The sequence below is a fragment of the Lynx rufus genome, unplaced genomic scaffold (genome assembly GCF_022079265.1).
Source record: "Lynx rufus isolate CCGP_SWC_20201006 ecotype Redwood Valley unplaced genomic scaffold, mLynRuf1.p SCAF_3, whole genome shotgun sequence".
In the NCBI taxonomy this organism is placed as follows: Eukaryota; Metazoa; Chordata; class Mammalia; order Carnivora; family Felidae; genus Lynx; species Lynx rufus.
The window spans coordinates 347,710-366,845 of NW_025814845.1; the positions used below are offsets into that span (position 1 = coordinate 347,710).

General features: G+C 53.8%; 1 protein-coding gene across 2 annotated transcripts in view; it reads left to right on the forward strand.

Annotated features, from left to right (window-relative positions):
- The window catches only part of AFAP1 (actin filament associated protein 1), a 92,252-nt gene that overhangs the window by 28,927 nt on the left and 44,189 nt on the right, over positions 1-19,136 (forward strand). For both annotated transcript variants that reach the window (XM_047091861.1, XM_047091860.1), the window contains exons 5-7: positions 506-717; positions 4,075-4,254; positions 16,780-16,875. In XM_047091861.1, the coding sequence (XP_046947817.1) occupies positions 506-717; positions 4,075-4,254; positions 16,780-16,875 (488 nt within the window). The remainder of the gene's footprint in view (positions 1-505; positions 718-4,074; positions 4,255-16,779; positions 16,876-19,136) is intronic.

Consider the following 19,136-nt stretch of genomic DNA (forward strand, 5'->3'; position numbering starts at 1 on the left):
ACTCGAGGAGAGGGCCGGCCTTGGCTTGGATCTGGAACGTCAGCAGCGAGGGCGTGGCGATGCGCGCGGGGCGACGCTGGAGACCCCGGAGAACCTTGACCTGGTGTTGTGGTAGGGGAGGGCCGCGCTCTGCGGCTGGTGGTTCACACTGCTGAACCGGGGGCCCGCTCGCCAGGCAGCGGCGTGGCCAAGACCCGACGCCGCGGGGTCTGCAGGCGGCCGATCCCTCGCTGGACAGTCTAGGGCTGCTTCTCACGGGTGAAGGATTCTAAGTCCCTTCAGTTGAAAACTTTTCCTTCGCTTCCACCGGCTGTCTTGTTGATTTCCCCCCCCCCCCCCCCCGTTTTTACTAACTGCCCTTTCTTTGCGTGGCGCACGGAACCCAGAGCCCCTTCCTCGTTTACTGGCTCGGCGCACGTGCTCTGGAGCCCAGAGCAGCGGTAGCTTCCAGATAAGGCTTTTGCCAGCAGGCGCTTTACCTTTACCGCTTTCCTCACTTTGGCAGATTACGACTCGGACGCGATGAGTAGCTCCTACGAGTCGTATGACGAGGAGGAGGAGGACGGAAAGGGCAAGAAGACGCGGCACCAGTGGCCGTCCGAGGAGGCCTCCATGGACCTGGTGAAGGACGCCAAGATCTGCGCCTTCTTGCTGAGGAAGAAGCGCTTTGGGCAGTGGAGCAAGCTCCTCTGTGTCATCAAGGACACCAAGCTGCTGGTAACGCATCGCGCACGGCTCGTGCTGGCGCAGGCTCGGCGGGATTGGGCGGCGGTCTGACTCGATGGGATCGGTCCCCGGGTGGCGCTGACGTCCGCTGGGGGGAAGTGGCCGCCGGGCGGTGGGTGCGCTCACCGCGGTCGGGCGCCGGGCAGTAAGTGCGGGCCGTGGGCACCGAGCCTTGCGTGCCTTCGGTTCCGCTTCCTGCCCCCACCGGTGGGCAGAGTCCCTCCCGCCCCGGGCCACTAACGTCTGTGGCGTGTGCCCATGGAAACGCACGGGCTTTAACTTGCCAGACGGCGCAAGATGGATTTTCTCGTTTGTAGTGAGTCAGTGAATTCCTCAAAGCCAGGTCATCGAGTGGGGCGGGCGGGCCAGCCACGGTTTGCGGGGAGAGTGCCCAGGAAAGGAAATTCTTTTGGAAAACTAAAGGCAGATTCTTTTCTTGTTGTTTGATCTGAGGGGCTGAAGAGGAAGATAGGCTAAGAAACAGGGAAGCCGGGGACAGGGACACACGGGCCGCCCGCTGCCGTGTCCTTCCCACAGGGGCCCCCCTGAGGAAGCCAGAGCCCTTGAGAGCGTGTGTCACTCCCCCTGCTCCTTCTGTCCTTCCAGCTTTCGTAGAAAACGTGGTTCATCATTGGAACTGTGAATTGTAGAGTGTATTTTTGCATTTGCTTTTTCCTTCTCATTAACCTTGGAGAAAAGGTTCTCCCCAAATTCTACCGTTAAAACCGAACACGGGAGGATTTATGATTCAGTGTGTCACCCTTGAGTGGAGCGGGTAACCCCGTTCTTTACAGTTTCTTCTGTGAATCATGGGAATGCTTACTGGATGCTTAGGGCGTTGTATATTTTTAAATTAATGGTTAAAAACAATTTTTTTAAACACTGAGAATACATATTTTTTCCACATGTGTGGCCTGAATTTCTCCCAAATTTAGAATATGCCAAAAATGATGCCATGCGGGAATTTTAAAGTACAGAATGAAAAAAAAAAAAAACAGATTTAAAAGATTAATATGGTCCTTATTTACAATCTGACATAATGGCTGCAAGATGTGGCCGTGTTATGTAAATGCTTCAGCAACGTGCAGTGGACTCGTGTGAAAGAGGGGTTTTGAACCAGGAGCAGGAAGCAGGTGGCTGTGTGGCGGGCTCAGCAGTCAGGGAGCAGGGCCCTCGGTGCCCCACAGCCCCCCTACCCCTCCCGACCGTCCTCCTCTTCCACACCCTCCCCTCCCCTCTCGTTTCTTGCAAATGAGAGGATGCCCAGGATGAAAACACCTGCCGTTTAGATTCGTTGTAAACATTTCAGAAGAAACTAACGGAAAAACCATGGGAAAACACTTTCTTTGACCAAATGCAGAATCCAAGTTGATGATTACTAGGATGAAGCTTTTTTTTTTTTTTTTTTCAAAAATGACCTATGATGCGAGTGCCCAGATCACCCCTGTTGACACTGAAAAAACATCGACAGTGACGAAAGCGAATGCTTTCCAAGTTTGAACAGCACAGAAAACTGTCAGTGGAAAACAAAAAGCCAGGCCCTTCCCTAAGTGAGCCTTCCTGCCCATCGGCATCGTCATCCTCAGCTTTTCGAGTAGGCACCCGGCATCTGTGACCTTCCGTGCCCAGGCGGCCCTGCGGTGGACGCCGTGATGGGCCAGACGCCCCTCAGGACGGCTCGCCCAGGTCACGGCCCCTCCTCTGGGGTCTGCATCAGGACGGCCCCGATGGTGCCTTCCAGCTCCAGAGATCCCGCAGGCTCAGCTGAGGGCTTTTATCTGAACTGCCCCCTCTTACTACCCCTCCGTCCTGCGGGCGTGGCTCTCAGGGGGCGCCCCGATAGATACCGCACACCGTCCTCTGTTTGAGAGTCCGCGTCCCCGGGAGCCCAACCCGCAGGGGTCTCCAGCCTGCACTTTCACGTAGGGCTGGTGACACATCCCATTTTGAGACATTTAACTCGAGAAAAATACAAGCTGTCACGTTTCCCGTCTAACTCCCACCGCTTGTACTGTCAATTCCCTCTTCTCTGTTCCTTTCCTTTCTTGCGCTAACCTAGAATACAAGAGACTGCCGAACGGTAAGTATTCATAACAATCCAGGGTTAGTTGGATTCGGTGTATTTTTTTTCCTTCCTTTTCAGACCGGGGCAGCCATCAAGTGGATTTTTGTAAAAAGTGGATGTGTTCCATACCTGTGGTGCTCAAGAGCCGAGGTTTTAGAACTGGAAAGTAGAGGACTCTGGAAGTCATTTCTGAAAATAGGGGTCTATTCCTCCTGTCCCTCCCCAGTAGGTAGTGGGCTTTGCACTCATGCCATGTGGGGCTGGGGTCTGCCACTTTCCAGGTGTCTGATATTGGCAAGCTATTTAGCCAGGTGAACCTCAGTTCCCTAGTCTGCAACGGGGACAACTGTGGCGATCGAATGAAATTATGAAATGCCTCATGTGATGCTGACTTGGTGGGAGGTGTTATAGTTACTAATAATTTAGTGACTCCATAAAATAGTGATAATCACAGCAATAGTTTGTGTTACAAATGTGGAAACAGGCTCAGAGAGCTTGAGAGACTTCCCAGGGGCCAGGTTTAATCAGTGACAGAGTAGGACTTGGATGCCTGAACCCTCAGACCACCTATTTCCATGAAGATGTGTACAATTGGTCCTAAGTAATACAGTTAGACCCAAGGTGGGAGGAGAAACCTTTGGACAAGATTTGATTCTAGTCCGGATTTTACAGATCCGGATTAAACACCACTGATGTGAACTAACTCCTCGTGCTCACCACGGCACTGAGATCTTTAGAGTGGATGTCTGCTGTGTAAACGGAGCCGTGTGAACTTTGGATCCTGTACTCAACTAGAAAGCAAACGTTTGCAGACATGTTGTGTAGGACGCGTTGATGGGGATGAAGGGGATAGGATGAGACAGGCGGATACCCAGCGACGTAGGTTGTAGAATAAATATCGTCTGCCCACATCAGGGGTGTGCCTTTCGGCAATTCTAGCGTATCACGTTCCTGTAGCTTCCCGAGGACGCTCCATTGGTACCTGATCCCCATCAGAGGAGGGGGTTTCTGTTTCTGCTGAGTCGGGTCGTCGATGCTCGGTAAACTTGGCCGAACCACCAGCGGATGTATTTTCACGTGCGTGGGGGGGGGACGTGCCATGCGGAGCGCGCCCCGTGTGGGTGACGCGTGTGCGTCTGCGGACCCAGCCCCCAGCCTCGGGGCTTCTCCGCTGCTCAGATAGACCTCCTGCGGGCGCCGGCCCCTCCGTCGTGCCGGAGTTTTGTCAGCCTTTCTGCTTGCACTTCCTTAAGCCTGATTCCGCTGTCTCGTGTTGAATGCAGTGCTACAAGAGTTCCAAGGACCAGCAGCCACAGATGGAACTGCCGCTGCAAGGCTGCAGCGTCACGTACGTCCCGAAGGACAGCAAGAAGAAGAAGCACGAGCTGAAGATTACCCAGCAGGGCACCGACCCGCTGGTGCTCGCGGTGCAGAGCAAGGAGCAGGCCGAGCAGTGGCTGAAGGTGAGGCGCTCGCCTGGCCGCTGAGCCGCTCGCGTCGCCAGGCCTCTTTCCCACACCCGGGTCTTGTTTCGTCTTGTTTTTCTGTTTTCAGAGAGAGTACACGCACGCTAGTGGGGGAGGGGCAGAGAGAGAGAGAGGGAGAGGGAGAGGGAGAGGGAGAGAGAATCCCAAGCAGGCTCCACGCCATCAGCACAGAGCCCGACATGGGGCTCGATCTCACGGACCGTGAGCCGGGATCGGGAGTCGGATGCTCAACCACTGAGCTTCCCAGGGGGCCCCCCCAGACCTGTTTTTATTTCAGTTGGCATTTTTTTCAGGTATCGGCAACAATGGGTTGACCTGAGCAGTTTTGTCTCTGATGGCAGAGTATTCTGATCACTCTGGTTAATCCCTCCACCTCTGGTCTTCAGAAGGCCGTCTGCCCCTGGCTCACGGGCTGTTTTACCGCTTTCTCTTTTCCTTTGATTTTCTTTGATTTTTTTTTTTTTTTTTTTTTTTTTATGTGTCTGGATGTGGATTCTTTTCTATTTATTCTGCTAGGAATTCTCTGGGTTTCTAAATCTACGGATTGCCATCTTTCTAAGTGTTAGAAAAAAAATTTCATCCATGTCTCTTAAAAAATATAACTTTGTCCCATTCTCTTCTCCCTTCCGGCTATGTTTAAATATACATTAGATGCTTTAACTATATTCTACTCATCTTCTCTTTGTATCTTCTTACCCTTTTCCCCTCCTTTAGTCTGGCTACTGTTTTCGTGTCTCTCTCCAGCTCACCGTTCCTCTTTTTAGCTGTGTCAGAGCTGCTGTTAAATGTGTCCCCATTCACTGGGTTCTGAGCGTTGGTTATGGAACTCTAGAATTTCTACTTATTTCTTCTTCGGCCTGGAAATACCACTTACTTTTTACAGTTCTAAATTTCCTGTGGAAACGATGGTCATTTATTTCCGTAACAAGCAGGTAACGGGTCTGGTTAGACAGGGGTTTGGGTCGCGGGTGGACCTGGTCCGCTCTGTACACGTGCTTGTTCGTGTCGTTTTGCCTTCCTGTGCACCGGGGCCTCTGACGACCATGCTGCTCGTTCTGTGTGGGGAAAACAATGAATTCGATAATTGTTTAGAACAGCTTTATCGAAGTATAATTCACATACCATACAATTCACCCTTCCGGAGCACGATTCAGTGGCTGTTGGTCTATTCACCACGATGTAATTCCAGAACATTTTCGTCTCCCCCAAGAGAAGCACCGAACCCCCTGTGTGAGCAGTCACTGCCCCACCCCCCGGCCCCAGGCCACTGCCGATTGGTTTTCTGTCTGCAGAGACTTGCCTGTGTTCCACATGTGATACAAACACGCTGATACGGCGCGTGTCCTTCCGTGCCTGGCTGCTTTCATTTGGCGTAACGGTTTCCAAGGTTCCTCCATGTTGTCAGATGTATCGCTCGTTCATTACTTCTGGTTTTGCTTTTGTACCACGTCTGAGAAACCGTGGCCTGTTCCAAGGTGCTAAAGGGGACCTATGTCCCCTTCTGATGGCTTTAGAGCGTCAGACCTTAAGCTTGGTCTGGGATCCATTTTGGTTGACTCTTCCACGTAGTGTTGAGATAGGGGACTGACTTCGTGCTCATGTATGCTGGTGTCCAGAGCCGTCCCTGCAGAAATAATTCAATCCGTGGCGGTACACTTTCCTCCATCAGAGAGCATTTTCCTTTGCCTCTGCCGCGCGCCGCGAGGGCATTAGTTCTCCGAAATCAGTTTAGTCTGCTTGCAGGGCTTGAGCTTTTCGGAGCCACCCGGCCTGCAGTCCATTCAAGATTGCAGGTTTATATTCATTTCACGCTCGTTCCGAGGTGCACTCCCCACCCTAATTGTGGGTGTTTTGCCAGAGCCCTCATTCTGGGCATGCTGTGGACTCCAGCTTCTGACTCCAGGCCCCTGGGGCCACAAAGCCGCTGCCTGGTCTCTCGGCTGCCTCCCCTGGGGTGGCAAAGGCAGTCCCCGCCGCCAGCCCACCCGTCCAGGTTTCCGTCTTCCTCTGGATTTCGGCACACTATTCCTCACAGTGACAGTAGCTCTCTCGTGCTCTGGGAAGAAGCTGTGTCTGTCTTCTCTTGCCTTCCTGACGGTCCTCCTCAGGAAGGCGACTCCGGGCCATCTAGTCCCTCACTGCCTGCGGTACCTGCTTTGGAAAAAGGGGTGGGAGGAGTGGGAAGTCCTGATGAAGCGTTCTCTGACAGTGGTTCTTGTAACGTGCACGTGTCCATTCACCCTTGAGCCTCACTGCCCTCTTCTCCCCTGGGAGACCACGCAGGCCAGACCGTGACGGTGCTAACAGTGATCACCTCTGTCTGCTGGTCTGAACACACAGGTGGCTTTTCTCGTGTCTGCACCAGGAGAGACTGAACAGAGCATGTGATGTTTTGACGGGAGCCATGTGATCAGGAACTTGTGCTCTGGGTGCTTAGCCTCCCACACGGAGCTTTAATAAGGCGCATATCAACAGCACCGTTAGCAGAATCTTTGAAGCCCTTCAGCGTTTACAGCACGCCTCTCCATCGTTATCTCTCCACGCACAGAGCGGCTTCCCGAGGAAGGTGTTTCGTTAGCAGTTTCGTTACAGGAGAGAGGCCGGGTCTCAGGAGGGACAGTACAGAGGCCTGCGAAGGCTCGAGCGGGAGCTGACCTCAGTTTCCCCTTCACGTTCCAGCTTCCTCGTGCCGGGCACCTGGCGGTTCGCCGTTTTCCCTTTCATTCCTTCTTGCCTGTTCCCAGCACCGTCCCTTCAGGAAGGAGGGAAAGAAGGATGAAGGAAGCAAGGAGCCTCCTTTGTGATTCTGTTTTCTTGGCCTGGTCCCGCTCTGGGTGAGCTGTCTCTGTCCTTCTGCACTCATGGGTTCACCTGTCGCTAGTGGAGAACCAGAAGGGCCAGCCCGAGACCTGAGCTTTCCTCTTCCCCCGCTCTTACAGTTTGTCGTGTCTTCCGTGCGTGCCGAGTCGCTCCCTTCTTAATGACTCGAGAATGTCGCTGCGTTTTCCCGTCTCATCGGGCAGTGGCATTGGCAGCTCGCAAGTAGACAGCTAGAGAGCAAACGTTTCCAAGATGTCAGACGCTAATGGGGTGGAAATAGTCTCACGTCCTATCTCACCAGATGTGAGACGCCGATCGGAGGCGCTTAGCTGACTCACAGCCGTGACTCTGTTGGTCAATGGAGGGAAGCTTCACCGCAAGATTTTGAGAGCGCTCGGCTGATGTTTCTCAAAAGGGAAATAAATAATAGCTGGTAAGTTACCTTCGTCTAAAGAGCTGAAGTTGGTTTACGTCCGTTTAACGTTTGTGCTTTACTTCTATGACGTATGACAGTGTCAGAAGCTAAGGAGTCTTTTTTTTTTTTTTTTAATGTTCATTTTTGAGAGAGAGAGAGAGAGCGCGAGCGAGCGCATGGGTGGGGGCGGGGCAGAGGGAGAGGGAGACACAGAATCCGAAGCAGGCTCCGGGCTCTGAGCTGTCAGCACAGAGCCTGACGCGGGGCTCGAATTCACAAACTGCGAGATCATGACCTGAGCCCAAGTTGGACGCTTAACAGACTGAGCCACCCAGGCGCCCCAGAAGCTAAGGAGTCTTGATTAGAAACGAGTCAGAGACAAAACCAGCTTGAATCAGCGAGAGAGTTCTCTTTCTTAAAAGGCACCAGATCCCCGAAAGGGTCAAATGCTTTCTCTATACTGTTACTAGATTGGCTGTCTTGTCAGTATCACCTAAAAATTTAAAAAACATAGATTCACAGTGACTCAGATTCGTGAGGGTCCTAAGAATCTTTTCCTTTTCCCTTTGTATCTTCTTTCTCGAGATCTCAACTGCTGCAGATAGAATTGGAACATGCCTCCCCATTAGTTATTTCTCCTGCCTCAAAGGTAACTTTTATCCTAAATATTACCTAGACATACTTTAAAAATACTTTTTTACTTATATATGTACTTGTGAACAAGTGATTTTTTTTTCCTTATGTTTAAAAATGTTCACGTACATGGCTCCACACCGCACGTGCCCTGAAGCTTGCTTTTTCCCCTCCCTGTTTTATGTCTGTTCTGGGGTCGACGGCCATGGGGTCTGTCCACCCCGTCGCTGTCCTGGAGCGCTTCCGCGAGCGTTCTCGTGCACGCCGCTTGGTCTCGCGTGGCATGGCTTCTCTGGCGTGGATACCTATGTTGGCACGGCTGGCTTTCGTGTGTGCACGTGTTCGACCTTGCTAGAACATGACACATGGTTTCCTGGGTTTGCTTGTGCAATTCTACATCTGCCAGCCATGTATGGGAGCAGCCATTTCTTGAGTGGCCCTCCAGGGTTTCTTTATCTGCATGTGCAGGCAAGTAGAAATGCACATTTTAATCCCCACCCCCACGGACAAGACACAGCGTTCCGCCTCTTTCCCTGCACACCTCGAGTGTCTGGCAGATTTTTCCAATTTAGGGGGTAGAGCCGCTCCTTTTTCTCTTTTCCAGGACGTATCGTGTCGTGGTGTAAATAGGCCACAATTAAAAAAAAATACTCTCCTGTTCATGGGCATTGGGTTGTTTCAGTCTTCGGATGTGACAGACAATTCTGTGATCATGAACCCAGTGTGTGTCTCACCTCGCACTCCTGTCAGCCTGGCGGCTGACGCCCCAGAGAGACTAATTGCTTGCACGGAGGTCGTAAGGACTCGTAGCGTTGATACACAGCCACGTCACTCTCCGCAGGAGGTTTGCCAGCTCAGCTCCCGCCAGCGAGATGTCAGAGTGCCTTTCCCCCAGCCTCGCCCACCGTATGTCAGCGAGCGTCGGGGATGCGCCCCGTGATGGGGAAGGGCCACCTCTCCATCTAGTTTAATCTGCATTTCGCTTCTTACGGCTGACACAGAGCAGCACCCTTTTGCTCGGTTTGAGAGCCTATAGTTGTATTAATGTTTCTGTGACCTGTCTGTTTACATCTATTGTCCTTTTTGTAAATGTCCTTCGCTCAGAAGTCTTTTCTTAAGGGGCACCTGGGGGGCTCAGTGGGTTGGGCGTCCGACTTCGGTCAGATCGTGATCTCCCCGTTCGTGGGTTCGAGCCCCACATCGGGCTCTGTGCTGACAGCTCGGGGCCCGGATTCCACCTCGGATTCCGTCTCCCTCTCTGGCTGCCCCTCCCCTGCTCGTGCTTGAGGTAGGATTTAAGATACCTGATCTGACTGGTTTTGTGGTCCGGCGGGCAGTTGACGTGAAGGGCATTCCAAAGCCATTTGGGGGAAGTTTTATTTGAGTCTCACCACTGTTTCCGAAATTCAGTATGGTGGATAGAAAAACGCCGGGAGAAGGACGTGAGTGCCAGTGTCGGGCAGATGGCGTCACTAGAGCCCAGACCCAGGCGCCCTCGGGTTGTGACCTCAGCCGGTCCTAACTTCGCGCCTTGGATGAGCTACTTGGCTTCTCTGTGCCTCGGTTTTCTCCTCTGTGAAATGGGAGGAGGGTCCTAGTGGCGCCTGCTCTCTGACCTGTGAGGATAAAATCGTACGTTAAGGTAGACACGTTCAGAACAGCGCCGAGCACGCAGTGAGCGCTTCTGTAAGTGTGAGCTGCCGTCTCCGCCGCCGTTTGTTCTCGCTGTTACCACGGTGCTGCCGCTTCTAGGTCTCAGTAAACGTACGAGCCCCAGCTGGAAGCAGCGTGAAAATCAGGATGAGAGCGGGATGCGTTCGAGGCCGGAGCTAGGGGCGTCCACATCACGGCCTCCAACCCTCCTTCGCTCGGGACGGCAAGATGCTCCTGCGTGCCCACAGGACATCCCCAAACCCGGCCTCCTCATCTCCAGCCATCCGTGTTGTTCCTGCACGCCCGGTAAGGGCGCAGGGGCAAGGGCTGGGGGGGGGGGGGCGCAGGCTCGCGAGGTCTTGGGGGCTCCTTGACGTTTAAAACATCGTGCCGGCCCACGTACGGCTGCTCGGATGTGGCTGGTTTCTCCCCCAGCCTCCACGGTGGGCGTCCCTGCCTCCTGCCGCCCGGCCCCGTCAGGAGGCGGCCGCGGTCACTGCTTTCTTGCCGTGGGCTCTTCCCGTGTGGGAACGTCATGTGTCCAGGTTATTTCTATCCTCCTTCTCTGATGAGTGAAAACTGCGGTGGTGTTAAAAATATATCCACCTTGTCTTCTTTGTCAAGGGGAGTGGCGGTTACTGTTTTCAGTAACCAGAATGGAGACACCTGTGCCTTCTGTCCTTCAGCCCTGCCAGACGGCCCCCCTCTGTGCTGGGTCTCTCGAGAAGCCACATTTGGGCTCTGTTGGTTTTTCACTCTCGTACTCTGGTGTTCTGTTCTCAGTTCTCCGCGTCTTTCTTTTGGCTTAATTCTTTATAGTTTTGGACTTCTATGGACTTGGTTGAATGATGAACTTCTCAGAGTTCATACTTAGATAATAGATTCTTAGCCTTTTTCTAATATACGTGCATCCATTTAAAGTCTCTGCAGAGACTTTTAAAGTCTAGCTGCGTCCTGTACATTCTGATGTTTGTATTTTTATTGTCATTCAGTTCAAGATGTTTTCTAATGTCTGTCGTGATTTCTTTTTTGGCCACTGATTTCTTCGGGAATACGTTGCTCACTTTCCACGTGTTTGGATTTTTAAAAATAATCTATTTTCTTTTAGTTTCTAGCTGAATCTCGCTGTACTCAGAACTTCATATGATTTCACATTGCAGAGGTTTGCGGACTTGCGGTCAGTGTTGGGAAATGCCCTGAGTCTGTGCTGGGGGACGTGCATTTTGCGGTTGCTGGGTGCACAGGTCGACATGGGTTTTTCAGATCACAGTCATTAACTGTCATCTTCAGAACTTCTTCTGATTCATTGCTTTTGTCCATATATATTGGTTTTGTGTATAGGATGAGATGTAAGGGTCAAAATCCATGTTCTTCCATGTGGATAGTCTGTCGTTTTAGTGCCGTTGATGACCTGAATTGCCTTGGTTGGAAATGTATTGACCGTGGGCATGCGGGCCCACCGCTGGGCTCCCGTCTGTTTTATTAGTCTGCTCGCATGTGGTAGTGCCAGTGCCACGTCATCTTGATGGCTGCAACTTTACACACAGTCTGGGAATTAGCTAGTCTGTGTCTTCTAACTTTGTTCTATTTTTTTCTAAATGATTTAAAACTTTGAAACAACAATTTTCTGTGAAATAAGCCAGTGCTGTCATCGTGGCTTTTTATTTCACATTGTCAAGTCCACAACTTTATGACTCAAGCAGATTTTCCCCCCGAATCAAAGAACTTCTGTCACAAGAGGAACAGCCCTTATTTATCTGAGAGACGGCGTGTTAGAGTGACAGAGCGTGAGCGAAGGCTCTGAAATCTGGAATATATTTCTGGAAGGGCTTTCGCCCATCAGGATGTTCGAGGTCAGCAAACTCTTTCCCATTTATCTGCCAAGTGGAGGTGATAGTGATCAGAATTATCACAAAGACAGGCTGAAAAGTTACACAAATGCACACTTAGAACTGTAATCAACTGTTGGAATGTAAGTGTCACCCCTTAGGGTTCCTCGTGTAGAAACTCTAAAACAACTCTCTGACGTGAACTGTGGTGTGAAACAGGGGCCGTGTCTTTGTTAATATAAACTGCTGTGTTGTTGTCCCAAACTTATCCAGGCTTTTGTTATTTTGAAGAGCAGCTTTAATGGCCCAGCTGATGTTCTCTGAGGCCGCTGTCAGGTGCGGAGAGCAGGAGGGCCGCGTGGGGTCTGCACCTGACCTGCCCCACGCCTCTTCAAGAATTGTGGCCAAGTTTGTTTCTCTTCCTCTGGTCTGCAACGTCCGTTACCAGCTGCTCAGGCCAAAACTAACTGACTCTGTGTGTGTGTGTGTGTGTGTGTGTGTGTGTGTGTGTACAGATGCTGAAAACATGAGCCATTTTGTAGGGGTCAGTCAGAAGACAACAGCCAATGTTCCCAGAAACGGAGTGGTCAGGTTTCCTTAAAAAATGTGCAGAGATTGTGTTTCTGGAGATGAGGGCTCGAGTTAAAAGCAAACAAAAATACCACAGAACATATAACAATTTGTTTCCTGAAGGGTTTGTGATTCTGAATTTGGATCCGGTTCTCTTAAATACCTATTGAACCTCTCGTGGAATGTGGCTCTTTAAAAAGAAACACATTAATACAAACTCTTCCTTTGCAGCTATCTGAGCAACGTGGGTGATAAACCCTTTCTTTATTACTTCTGAATTAACCGTGTGGGGGCAGTTTGGCAATGAATGGAGATCAGAGCAGAAAGATAGTTTCAAAAAAGAAATTGGAAGTAATCCAGCTGGCTGGTTGGTCAAAACCGTGGAAGGAGACTGGCTTACGCCCCCCCATCTTTTCCACAGTGCCCTTCTCTGTACCTGGGCTATGATTATGGTTGAGTCTGGGGGAAGGGAAATAATCCCATGTTGGCGGGATGCCAGGGATGGCCCCGAGCCTGGCCCCAGGTGTGTCCGGGTCCCCCGTGGCCTGCTGGATGCCGTCTCTTTCCCAGGCATCGCCAGAGACACTGCACTCTGCGCAAGGAATTTAAGTTCGGTCGCGGGAGCGAGGAGAAGTCGGTCGAGAAGAAAAGAACATCCTTTATGTACAGAGTTCTAAGCCTGCAGATACATGGGTTGGGTTTTTAGGAAAGGCTTCTCAGGAGAGGTGAGGACACCACTTGGCCTCGATGGCGAGGCCACCGCATCTGGTGATGTCAGTGCGGCATCCCTTGGACCTTCGTGGGCAGAACGGGACCAGCTGTGGAGCAGGGGAGAGGGGACACTGCGGTGAGTGGGAGAGAGTGTGAGGAGGTTAGCCTCCTGTGGGTGGGGTCGGCGCCACAGATGTGGCTATTATCTGCACACTCCTTTTTCGTGTTTTAGCTTTTTGTTCTCCAAGGATTTCAGAAATCTGTGCAGAGGCTTGGGGACAGGCTGTCATGAGAGTTTACTTACTTTATGTGACGGCCCGCTTTCTTTCCCCCTGGATTCCATTCATTCATCTTTCTTTCCCTATAGAAAACGTCAAGTCCATTTTATTTCCTTGTTCCCTCCTTTTTTTTTTCTTCAATCAGATCTTCTTTAATTTTTTGAAAATGTTTATTTTTAAGCGAGACAGGAAGCACATGAGCAGGGGAGGGGCAGAGAGAGAGAGAGGGAGACACAGAGTCTGAAGCAGGCTTCACGCTGTCGGCACAGAGCCCGATGTGGGGCTCAGCCCCGTGAACCGTGAGATCATGACCTGAGCCGGAGTCAGACGCTCGATGGACTGAGCCCCCCAGGTGCCTCCCAATCAAACTTTTTACGTTGCTGTTATGTGCTCGGCTTTGGGAAGACCCACATAAGCAAGATGCAGCCCCATGTGGGAAAGCGGGCCCAGCTGAGGGGAAGACACGGGCCGGTGGGCACACGGGGTGCGAGAGCCGTGTGCACGTGAGGACGGGGGTGCTGCTGCACACGCCGTGTGGGGCTCGCACGCCAGACATGTGGCTCCGAGGACGAGCCCCATCCGGCCGGGAGGAGAAGCACAGCTCCCCCCACACAGTTCGGATGGCCGCCCGGGAGGCCGGGAGGGACATCGGAGCCGCGTCACGGCGCCGTGGGCCCTCCCGCCTCGGACAGAGCGAGAGTGAGAAGGGACGGTTGCTTCTTGCGTGAACGCTTTGCCAGAGGGGGCTTCCTGCAGGTCGTGTTCTGCGGTGTGAAACGAACTTGGGAGCTTCCTTCCGGTTGGCACGGTTGTCCTGTGGTGCGTCCTCTGGGGCGGGCCACCGGGACGGGGACGGGAGCCCACGTGTGCCGCTTGCCTGCTCTGGCAGAAGCGCGGCTGGGCACGTCGCGTTCTGCGGTCCTGCCTCCCATGGCGGCCCAGAGGCCTTGTGTCCTGCATGTCCCGGGCGAGGACACTCAGCCTCCCGTACGGAGAAGGCAGTAGCGTTGGGGTTGAAACCCCGTTTCCGCCTGACCCCAGGGCCCCGGAGATTCCACTGCGTTGTACTCTTTCCCTTGAGAAAAGACAGAATCTTGTTCTTGGATCGAATAAAAATTTGCCTTGTCGACTACAGATCTGATAAAGCCGCAGGGGAGGTGTGGGGACAGAGGCCTGGCACAGGGCAGCAGGAGCGGAGTCAGCACGGACAGAGACTGGGGTGTCCGGAAGGCCCGGGTCGATTCATGTCACTTCGGTGATGCTTTCACAGCTCAGAACCGACAATGAAAAAAAAAAAAAACAAAACTGTGGCAGCAAGTTCTCTGGGCTTTTCTTTCTTCTTCCTTTTTCCTATTTTAGCCCCAAACGTGTACCTTGCTTGATAGTTTTCTCATAAAACGGCTGAGCAGGAAAATGGCTGGCCGCGGTGTCCTGGGCTCCTGCGGGTTCCTGGCGCTCATCCCGGCGTCAGTGCAAGGCGGCGAGTTTGGGCATGTGTGCTGAGATCCCGTTGCAAAACCCCTACCAGGATATCTGGGGCTTTGGCACTTCAGTTCTGCCCCGAAGGTGCTTGGGTCGGACTCAAATTGCAGTTTAGTTCCAAAAGGAACAGAAGACGTTTTGAAGGAACCGCTGGCTAACTTCTGCCTTACCAGAATGCACGGCCCGCCGCCCCGGATCCCAGTCTGTCCTGTTCGCTGCCCATCCCCGGTGACCACAACCACGTCCAGCTCACTGCTGGAGCTCAGTGGTGATGGAGGGGATGGTGGGTGACCGTGGGGGTGCTGTGAGCACTGGCGGGGCTGAGGATCACCACACCTGTCCGTCAAGGGCGGGAGCCCCTCTGAGCCATCGGCGTCAACGGTGAGGACGCTCCCCGTGGTGACGGTGCCGATGACCGGAGCAGCACCGCGTGCCGGGTGCCGGCTCAGGCATTTTGCGGAGCGGGTCTCGTTTTCTCTTAATTTAATCACAGCCGTATACGTGGTGGGACAGGCCACCCTGACCCTCCCTCCTTTGCCGGTGAGGAAACGGAGGCTCAGCGAGGTCGGGGCCTCGAGCTGGTAGCTGAGGTTCTGGCTTCACATTTCGCTGAGAAGACAGAGCCGGCCAGACAGGAGCGTCCCCAGACTCCTGCCACCAGATACGCCGGCCTCTCTGTGTCCGCCTGCCTTCTCCGGACCCCGCCCTCCTGCTGCCTCTGGAAGACCCTCTTCTGCTCGCCTCCTCCCCGGGAGCCCCTCGGTCACTCCCCGCCCCCAGCAGAGGGGCTTTCTCTCTCCTCCTCCGTGCTCCGGGGAGCTGCACCCTCCCGCCTCGCCCCTGCTTCCCTGGCCGCTCCAGCTCATTCTTGCACGAGCCTCGCCCCTTTGGCTCAGCCCCCAAGTGCTGACCGGCTCTGGTCCTCCTCCTGGACCTGCGTCCTGCTCTGTCTGCCCTCCCTCTGGCGACTCACCCCCCACCCCCGGGCTCTTCTCCCCTGACTGCCTAGTTCACTTCCAGCTCTGTCTGGAAGCTTGCCTTTGCTTCCACTCACCCGCCTCGCTTCTCCCCCACCCGCTGCTGCTCTCTGCCTCCGTCGTGGGAGTATATGGCAGCACCCCGCCGCCTTGGAGTGAGCGCCTCCCTCCTGCCCCACCCACTGGCAGGGCCTGCTGCTTCTCCAGAATCTTCCAGAGGCCACTGTTCAGCTCCTTCCTGCCATCGCCCCGGCCTGCACTGCCCCCTTCTGTCCCCCGAGCCACCGCACGAGGGCCCGACTCCTTTCCTTCTACTTGTCCGTGTTCCTCCCTCTGTAGCGCGCGTGCGGTCTAGCACTTCTGCCGGGGCATGCTCCCTGTTTCACGCACTGCCTCCGGCCATTTCAGTCTCACAGGTGGGACCGTCGCGTGTCTGCGTGGCAGGTGGAAACACTGAAGCACAGAATAGGTCATCGGTTTGCCCAAGATGAAGGGCAGGATGAAAACCCAGGCAGTTGGGCTCTGGGGCCCGCACTCTCGGCCCCTGTGCCGTACCGCTTCTCAAAGTCAATCCCGTCACCCCTGGGCTTCTCACTGCACAAACCCAGCCCCCCTTGCTGGCCTGAGTGTGCTTTGTGACCCTTGGTGGCCTCTCCCCCGTCTCTGCCACACAGTACTAGGTGCTGTCCTTAAACACTTCCCATCAGCCACAGGACCTTTGCACCCGTTGGTCCCTCTGCCTGGGCGCCTTTTCCGCCAGTTCCTCACGTGGCCACATCCTTCTGGCCATTCGACTCCCGGCTTACGTGTCACCCCAGTGAGGCCTCCGGATCTTACAGATCAGCCACTCCCCTTTTGTTAAACATCACCTTCCAGTCTTTGGGCCCTTCTGCTGTCTTACTTTCCCTTCATGTTTGGGGGGTACCCATTGTTCACCGTGATCTCTGGATAATCCTGGACTGGAAGGCCCGTGAACGCAGGGCATGGCCTGTGTCAGTCCAGGATCGGAGACACGTCTGGTGGGCGAGTGAGTGAACAGATGGCATCTTAGAACTTAAAGCCACGTGCTTTCGCGCCCACGGATTTTCCTCCCTGCCTTTGCGAGAGCTCAGACGTGTCTACGCCTCTTACAGGTGATCCGAGAGGTCTACAGTGGCTGCAGCGGCCCAGCGGATTCAGAGGGGCCTCCGCCATCAAGCTCCCCAGTGCACAAGACGGAGCTGGAGAAGGTAAGGGCGTGTTTCTTCCCGGGAGTGGTACCCTTGCAGTCGATATAGGCCTCCCTCAAAGTTTTGGTGACATTCTCTGAGGATTCGAGCACTTGAAGTTGGGAGAAAAAATGCAATTCAGCTGCTTATGCCTCAAGTGCCTACTCTGTACAAAGCCCGAGTTAGTCACTTCGTAGACTGCATGGTTGGTTTGAGGTTCCCAGCAACAGACGCAGAAACAGGGCTAAAGGTGTTAATGGATTGGAGGTGCTCAAAGTCGTGGCTGTCATGTGGCTGCTCTGCGTGCCGCTCTGTCTGTGTGTGTCTGGGATCCAGCAGGCGCTACGCAAGTGCGCCTTCCCGAGGACCCGGGATGCGATCGTTCCCTGCAGACCAGGGTACGTTCCCTCTCTGCTCCGCGTGCATTTCACCTGTGGGAAGACGCAGTGAGCGCCCCGCACAGGGGCTGGAGGGTTGGCCTTCCTTGCCAGAAACATGTAAGCCCATCACTGTGGCGCACACGCCCAGCCCCCTCTGGCCGTGCTTCCTGTGTCTGTACACGTGGAGATCTTCTGTGGGTAGCCTGGGTCCCAGGAAGCTTCTGAGTCCCCCCTGTCAGGCCCCCACGGCCAGGGAATGGATCCTTCTTTGTCTCTTCTCGTTTTAGTCTGGATTCTGCAGGAAGCAGAACTGATAAGGTGTGTGTGTTATCAACACATAAAATTTAAATATAAGATTTTTTTTTTTTTAAACTTTTTTTTTTTTTTTCAATGTTTATTTATTTTTGGGACAGAGAGAGACAGAGCATGAACGGGGGAGGGGCAGAGAGAGAGGGAGACACAGCATCGGAAACAGGCTCCAGGCTCTGAGCCATCAGCCCAGAGCCCGACGCGGGGCTCGAACTCATGGACCGCGAGATCGTGACCTGGCTGAAGTCGGACGCTTAACCGACTGCGCCACCCAGGCGCCCCTAAATATAAGATGTTTTATATAAGATTATGCGTGTATGTGCACAGATACACACACACAAGTACACACTCATTTATACGTGAGGAGATGTGTTATGAGGAATTGGCTTATGTGATCACGGAGGCTGACAAGTCCAAAATGTACGGTGTAGGTCTGCGGGCTGGAGGTGAAGTCTGCGGGCGGTCTTCTGGAGAATCCTCCCTTGCTGGGGAAGGCTGGTCTTTCTGCGCGGTGCAGACCTTCACCTGATTGGGTGAGGCCCACCCACACCGTAGTGGGGCAGTCTGCTTACTCACAGACCACTGATTTCAATGTTAGTCTCATCCACCCCACCCACCGCCTCCAAGTTGACACGTAAAATTAACCTCACAGGCCTCACCCAGACATTGGGACACGGCGGGCCTGTTTGTTTTTCTCCTGATAGCAAAACTAACGCCTGTTCGCTGTAGAAACTCAGAAAGGCCAAGAAATAGAAACAGGATGAAGGAAGTCACTTGTGAGGCCACCGCACGGAGGAGGAAGCTCCCCGTAGCAGTGCGTAGGTTTAGCTGGCTTGGATGGTCTGATGCATAGCATGGCTTGTGCCGCTTTTCCTCCATTACGTGTGTGTTATGAGCAACGTTCCCAGTTTTGAAACCTTGTAAGGGGCAGCAAACGCGTCTGCGTGTTCAGCACGTGTCTCGTACCAAAGACCCGTGCCTCTGCTGCTGTTCGGATCGGTCCCCCGCCCTGGGCCCCTGCTAGGGGATCGGTCCCCCGCCCCAGGCCCGTCTCCCTCTTCAGACAGATCCAAACGGCACGGCACTTGGAGTCTCTCCCACAAGTCTTTGCTGCGTCTCTGTTACCTGAGATTAGACTCCCAGGAGCTGGCCTACGAGACCAAGCGGTGGAAATCTTTTCTAAGATTTCGCTTCCTGTTGCTAAGCACGCTGCTTTCCAGACAGGCTGCTCTGGGGCCCGTTCGCTATGGGCTGCACGTCAGGGCCCCCCATTCACCATCCCTTGGCCGTTCTCCTTCTCTCTGGTCTCCAAGGCTGTCCTGTTAGTGCCTGGCCAGGCCTGCCAACCCGGAGCCCAGGGGTGCTTCCTGGCCCGAGACTGGAGCAGTGCCGGCTCGCAGCCGTTCTGTCCCTGGCACTCGGCACATGACCGGTTCCCACTAAATGACGCAATTCCCTCACTGCGGCTCTCCCGGCCCCGCCGCGGGAGTGCAGACGCCTGTCTGCCGTCCTCGGGCAGCACCGCCCAGACCCCGCGTTGGCAGCTGATGGCGCGTGGGCCCTGGTATCATCCAGGTCTCTTCTCTGTCTCTG